General features: G+C 60.1%; 1 protein-coding gene across 1 annotated transcript in view; it reads left to right on the plus strand.

Annotated features, from left to right (window-relative positions):
* KIF12 (kinesin family member 12) overlaps nucleotides 1-6,244 on the plus strand; it is a 7,510-nt gene extending 1,266 nt beyond the window's left edge. Inside the window, exons 4-18 of the mRNA XM_008050163.1 lie at nucleotides 19-118; nucleotides 497-631; nucleotides 789-924; nucleotides 1,636-1,727; nucleotides 1,896-2,052; nucleotides 2,998-3,116; nucleotides 3,201-3,305; nucleotides 3,842-3,944; nucleotides 4,027-4,117; nucleotides 4,285-4,371; nucleotides 4,705-4,795; nucleotides 4,869-4,973; nucleotides 5,554-5,654; nucleotides 5,740-5,858; nucleotides 6,105-6,244. Of these exons, the coding sequence (XP_008048354.1) occupies nucleotides 19-118; nucleotides 497-631; nucleotides 789-924; nucleotides 1,636-1,727; nucleotides 1,896-2,052; nucleotides 2,998-3,116; nucleotides 3,201-3,305; nucleotides 3,842-3,944; nucleotides 4,027-4,117; nucleotides 4,285-4,371; nucleotides 4,705-4,795; nucleotides 4,869-4,973; nucleotides 5,554-5,654; nucleotides 5,740-5,858; nucleotides 6,105-6,244 (1,681 nt within the window). The remainder of the gene's footprint in view (nucleotides 1-18; nucleotides 119-496; nucleotides 632-788; nucleotides 925-1,635; nucleotides 1,728-1,895; nucleotides 2,053-2,997; nucleotides 3,117-3,200; nucleotides 3,306-3,841; nucleotides 3,945-4,026; nucleotides 4,118-4,284; nucleotides 4,372-4,704; nucleotides 4,796-4,868; nucleotides 4,974-5,553; nucleotides 5,655-5,739; nucleotides 5,859-6,104) is intronic.
* Nucleotides 6,245-6,542: the final 298 nt, after the last annotated feature.

Genomic DNA, 6,542 nt, shown 5'->3' on the forward strand with positions numbered 1-6,542 from the left:
GCCGCCGCCTGGGTCCAGCCACGCCCGCACCTTCTTCTGCAGCTTCTCCTGCACTGTCTTCACCTTTGGCCAGACTGGCTCCGGGAAGACCTATACCCTGACTGGACCCCCTCCCCAGGTGGGCCGAGCGCAGCGGCGCCCACCGCGGGTCGGGGCTGGGTGGGCTGGAAGCCTTCCGGAGCCGCAGGCCGTGGCGACTCCCAGAGGGAAGGGCGGGGACGATGCAGTCTGCGCCATGTATTTGCAGACAGGGACACTGAGGACCGGAGAGAAGGGACTTTCCCCATTTGGAGCATTTGGGTGCGCATGGTGGGCTCTTTGCTTACTAGCTCTCAGTTTCTTCATCTGTAAAATGGAAGTGACAATACTGTTGTGAGAATTAAATGAGGTATTACACACGACTCCTAGCGCGCAGGACCGTGCTCTACAGAGAGTAGTTCTTTCTGGGGAGACAATGATGATGACCAGCTCCTGGCTCAGCTGCTTCTGCCCCCAGGGAGAGGGGGTGCCCGTGCCCCCAAGCCTGGCTGGCATCATGCAGAGGACATTCGCGTGGCTGTTCGACCGCGTGCGGTACCTGGGTGCCCCTGTCATCCTTCGAGCTTCCTATCTGGAGATCTACAATGAGCAGGTAGTGACATGAACGGAAAAGACCATAAGGAGACCAGGAGACGGAGTGTGGGTCAGGGGCAGAAGGAGAGGTGGGGACTGCTGTCAGGAAGGCCTGGGGGCGGGTGGAACTTGGACTCAAAGAGCCCTGCCCCTCACCCTCCTCCCTCACCTCCCAGGTTCGAGACTTGCTGAGCCTGGGGTCTCCCAGGCCCCTCTTGGTTCGCTGGAACAAAGCGCGGGGCTTCTACGTGGAACAGCTGCGGCTGGTGGAGTTTGGGAGTCTGGAGGCCCTGATGGAACTTCTGCAGACGGGTGCGGGCTACTTCGCAGGAGCTTTGGGGGTGGGGATGCCCATTTCTCAGCCATTCGCTGAGCGTGGCCTTAGGTCCAAGCTGCAACCGTGGCTTCAGAAATGACTCTTGTGGGGGCAAAGGACCAGCAAAGCAGCAATTCAAAGGCATGGCCCAAGGATATCCCCTGCCCCACTGCTGCCCAGGGCTTGCTGACTCTACCCTCCGAACGCCTCGGGCCCATGCCTCTTGTCCAGCCCAGGGCCTCTGCCTCAGCCTGGACTCAGTCTTGCTCCCTAGAGAAGCCTCTGCACCTTAAGGCTCTCCCTGCCAGGCCATTATCCATGATGCACACCACACCCTGTCCAGCCTCATTGATTATTTCATCAAATATTTGCTGGGCATCCTTCCTCTGGCAGGCACTGGGGACACTGAGACTCTGGATTCTGGCCCCAGCATTGTGCCACACCTCTCAGCTGTTTTCTCTGCTTCAGTTTTTCTCCCTGCCTCCACACAGCAATGGGAGAGACGTTTATTAAAATTTGTGTCTGGCTGTCATTGTGCTCAGTCCTCTCTATCCCCTTTCACCGATCCTTGCTAGAGCCAGACCCGATATCCTGTCATTCCCTGAACCAGCACGCACTCTCCTGCCACTCTACCACTGTGTGGGCCGGTCCATCTGCCAGGACTCCTTGGCTCCGTTGTCTTCACTGGTCATATTTCTCCCCTCCAGGTCTCAGCCGTCGAAGGAGCTCAGCACACACCCTGAACCAGGCCTCCAGCCGAAGCCATGCCCTGCTCACCGTCTATATCAGCCGCCATGCTGTGAGTGCCCTGACCTGGGCGGGCGCTGGCCCAGGGCCACCCAGCAGGGGTCTGCATTCGAGTTGGGTGTGCATGGGGAGGGTCAGAGTGGAAACCCTCGGCCTTGTGACACTGTGACTTTGATAGGGACAGTCCTTTCCCAGTCTCCGTGAAGCTCTGCCCCCTCAGGCCCAGCAGATGCCTCCTGTGGACCCCGGGGAGCCCCCAGTTGGTGGGAAGCTGTGCTTTGTCGACCTGGCCGGCAGTGAGAAGGTAGCAGCCACGGGATCCCGTGGGGAGCTGATGCTGGAAGCCAACAGCATCAACCGTAGCCTGCTGGCCCTGGGTGAGACCTGTGGGCGGCCATTCTCATTTCCCCAGTCCCTCCTCTGCCCTGGCCAGAGCTGTCCACGGCAGGGGATACCGGAAGAGTCGTAGTGCACAGACGAGGACTAAAGAGCTGTGATGGGGCCAGGGTGGGGACTTACACTTGTAATCCCAGTACTTTGGGAGGCTGAGGCAAGGGGATCGCTTGCGCCCAGGAATTTGAGACCAGCCTGGGTAACATAGTGAGACCTCATCTCTATAAAAAAGTTGAAAAATTTAGCCAGGTGTGGTGGTGCATGCCTGTAGTCCCAGCTATTCAGGAGGCTGAGGTGAGCAGATCGCTGCAATCACACCCCTGCACGCCAGCCTGGGTGACAGCCTGAGACCCCAACTCAAGAAATAAAAATAAAAAAAGCTGTGATCCAGGAGACAGAGGCCTCCTTCTGGCCCAGCTCTGCTGTTGACTCCCCATCTGAGAACACAGATTATGATTCCATGTGCTCGTGGATCTAATTTTGGGGGTAGAAGTACTCAGCCGCAGGGGCTGAGCCCTCAGAGACAGTCGATGTGTCCCTTGTGCCCTTGGGAAGAGGGAGATCCAGTGAGGGGAAGGGAAATGGCCTGTCTCCCACCCCTGCCCCAGGTTGTTGAACCTCGGGATCCTGGAGGGCTGGGGCAGCATTCCTCTGTGGTGAGCACAGGAGATGCGCACAGGACTCCTGTTTGCTTCCTGAGTCCCACAAAGGCTAGACCCTTGGCTGGGCATTGGGGATTGGAGTGTACAGGGCCATCTCTGTCCTGCCCTAGCCTGGCGGTGGAAACCAGCCTGAATGAGCAGTGAAATCGTGTGGAAAGGTTTTTAGAGTCACCTAGGCCTGGCGGGAGATCCCGGCTCTGCAGCCTCCCCACTGAGTGGCCTGGGGCCAGTGGTATGACCTTTCTGGGCCTTGCTCTCCCTACCCAGGTCACTGCATCTCCCTGCTGCTGGACCCTCAGCGGAAGCAGAGCCACATCCCTTTCCGGGACAGCAAGCTCACCAAGTTGCTGGCTGACTCGCTGGGGGGGCGTGGGGTCACCCTCATGGTACCCAGACGGGGCCTGGCGGGGAGGGCTGGGTCCTGAGGCAGGGGCTTCGAGAGGGGAGCACTCATGGGGAGTCCTCCCCAGGTGGCCTGCGTGTCCCCCTCAGCCCAGTGCCTTCCGGAGACTCTCAGCACCCTGCGATATGCAAGCCGTGCTCAGCGGGTCACCACCCGGCCGCAGGCCCCCAAGGTGAGCGGAGGGAGACGCAGGCAGAGGGGCAGACCCAGGAGATGGTGGGGGATCAGGCCTGCACTGGCGTCCTGGCTGAAGCTGAGGTTAGGGCTGGACTTCTGGAAATGGGGTCATGGCTGGGTAGGGTAGGGTAGGGCCAGGGGTCATGGGCAGGATTAGGGCAGAAGTTGTGTTGAAATATGAGTGAGGATGTGATTCAGGTACCATGCAAAATCCCAGATGGTGTCATGGCTAAGTCTGAGTTGATTTGGAGTCTGAGGGAGGGTCTTGTTTAGGGTCCAAATCTGAGGTTGGACAGAACTGAGTTTGGGACTGGATTAGAGCCAGGTTCAGCTTAGAGTGGGACCCTCCAGGATAGTGCAGTTAGGAAAAAGCATCCCTCCAGGTAGATGCAGCCTTGTGGCAAGACGCAAGGCTGGCAGGTGGGGCACAGGCTGAATTTTTGGCCCCAGTCATTTCCCACACCTGCAGCCCTTGTGCAGTGCACAACTTGCACGACCATCACGGGCAGCTCTAGGCCCCTTTCTCTGCAGTCTCCTGGGGCAAAGCAGCACCAGCGTCTGGAGAAGGAGATGCTGCAGCTCCAGGAGGAGAACCGCCGCCTGCAGTTCCAGCTGGACCAAGTGGACCACAAGGGTATGAGCTTCCTAGGGGCAGAGCAGGATGGGGATGGGCTCTAGTGCTGCTGTGGATCCCACCCTTTCCTGCTTCCCTACAGCCCTGGGTCTCGGTGGGGCCCGGGTGGCCTGGGCCCAGCGGAACCTCTATGGGATGCTGCAGGAGTTCATGCTGGAGAATGAAAGACTCAGGTAGGGCCAGCCCATGGCCAGGACCCATCACACCGCCTGGCTGCTTCAGCTAGCCTGCCCGCCATCTCCTGTCCCTGGTTCCCCTCCGTTTGCACCTGCCCCCTGGAACTGATGCTAGCCTGAGCAGCCCGGCTCCTCTCCCCTTCCTGGGTCCTGCCCTCCCCCAGGAAAGAAAAGAGCCAGCTTCAGAGCAGTCGAGACCTGGCCCAGAATGAGCAGTGTGTCCTGGCCCGGCAGGTCCAGGAGCTGGAGAGGTGAGCAGGGCTGCCGGGCTGAAGCCTGGCCCCCGGACGGGGTGACTGGGGGAGGGGCTGGGAAAGAGTCTGACTGCTGATCCAGACCACCTGGGCTCAGCTTCCAGCTCTGCCACCCGTTGGCTTTGTCACCTGGCGAAAGTCACTGAACTTGCTATGCAGGTTTCCCCCTCTGTAAAATGGGGTTCCAGTTGTGCCTGCATTGTAGGCCTGTTGTGGAGGTTGGAGAGGAAGGGTGAATACAGAGCACGCTGCAGGAGTACCTGTGGAGACAGGGAGGCCACCCAGGGGCAGGGGTGGGGCTGCAGGCACAGACACCACTGCTCTCTCTAGGCGACTCCTCTCTGCCTGCTGTCGTCACCTGCCAGGCCCTGGCCTGGTCCCACAGTGTCCTTGCTTGATGGTCCCAGCTCCCCCCTGCCACGTGAGTCTCACCACCCAGCCTTCGGGGGTGGCCGGCCGGGACGTCCCGGAGCCTCTGACGTGCCTTCCTGCAGGCCCTTCCGCCCCTCTGCTCCTGCCCCTGCTGCCACCTCTGCCCCATGTGCCGCACACCCCCAGCCCACTGGGCCTGCCCGCAGAGGGAGCACCGCCTGCCGCAGGTAGGAAAGGCGGGGTGGGAAGGGGGAAGGCTGAGAGGATCCGAGGCCTTGATCTAGGAGTCAGCGCTCCTGGAGGTGCCAGAGCCCAGGGAGTTCAGGGGTCCAGGCTGGATGGTGGGGAGTGAATGCTGGCTTGGGGTGTGCTCTGCCAGGGTTTGGAATTGCTGTTTGCCTGGCCTCCCTCCTACCAGCCTTCCTTTAGGAACTCACTCAGTCATTCACTTATTAATTCACTTCATATTTGTTTGTATATGTATTTGCTTATTCATGCACTCACTCCTTCAGTAATGATCTTCTGAGCTCCCTGCGCTGTGCCAGCCTCTACTCTTGGCTCTGGGGATTCAGAAATAGATCAGACGTGGTTCCTGCCCTTGGGGAGCTTCTAGTCTTAGGAGAGAACATTATAAGACCCACCTGCTGCCCACGGAAGAAAGCGGCCAGGCCCCCACCTCCCCATGCCCTCTTGACCTTCTTGGCACCCTGTGGGGCAGGCCTGGTCGGGGGCATGGCCAGTATCAGGGAAGTGGGACCCAGGGGGCAGGGCTGAGACCTCCAGTGTGGGTGCTGGTCTTTTCTGCAGGTGGTGGTCCCTGAGGCACCGGGCAGCAGGCCCCCATCTGCCCGACCCCCACCCTGGGCACCCCCTTGCAGCCCTGGCTCTGCCAAGTGCCCGAGAGAGAGGTGGGCCTGGCCCTGGGGCGCTGGGGTTGGGGAGGAGAAGGCCTGGGGGACTCAAAGGCTCACCTCCCACCTCCTCCCGGCACAGGAGTCACAGCGCCTGGACTCAGACCCGAGTCTTGGCAGAGATGCTGACTGAGGAGGAGGTGGTACCCTCTGCACCCCCTATGCCCATGGGGCCCCTGAACACATCACCGGTGCTGAGAGGTGAAGAAGGGAAAGAGGGAGGGGCCCCTAGTGTTCTCTGTGATCTTGGCCCAGAACTCACCCTCTCCAGGCCTCAGTCTTCCCACCTCTGAAATGGGGTGGGTATTAATGAGGTGATTTCTAAGATCTTTCTAGTTCCCAAACCTGGAATAACCTTTTGGGGACCACCTGTGTGCCCAGATGTCAGATGGGGCTGGGTGCAGAGGGCCCAAGGGAGGGCAGGGCTGGAGTCTCACTGCTCCTTAGGTGGGGCAGGTGCTCCAAACCTGGCTCAGAGACTGGAGGCCCTCAGAGACCAGATTGGCAGCTCCCTGCGACGTGGCCGCAGCCAGCGCCCCCTCACCAAGGATGCACGGAGCCCAGGCCGGGCCCTCCCTCCCTGCTGAAGGCGACATTGAAACCCAGAGGCTGTGTGTGTGACCTCCGCTGGGCTCTGCGCTCTTGGGCTTCAGCCTCCCCAGCCGCTGAATGGGGGTAGCAGCTGCTGTACCCCGCAGCGGGGCTGAGATGGGGGTGGCTGTAGGGGCTCTTTGAGGGAGAAAGGGGAAATACTGCTTGGCCATGAGAAGTGACATTGGCTTCAGGAGAAACAGATGGCTAGGGATGAGATATATGAATAAAGATTGGCGTCAGACCCGAGTCTGGTTGGTTCTGTCCGAGGGGAGGCTGTGCGTCCCCTTCTGA

Source organism: Carlito syrichta, unplaced genomic scaffold (genome assembly GCF_000164805.1).
Source record: "Carlito syrichta isolate Samal-C Ts95f unplaced genomic scaffold, Tarsius_syrichta-2.0.1 Scaffold143111, whole genome shotgun sequence".
In the NCBI taxonomy this organism is placed as follows: domain Eukaryota; kingdom Metazoa; phylum Chordata; class Mammalia; order Primates; family Tarsiidae; genus Carlito; species Carlito syrichta.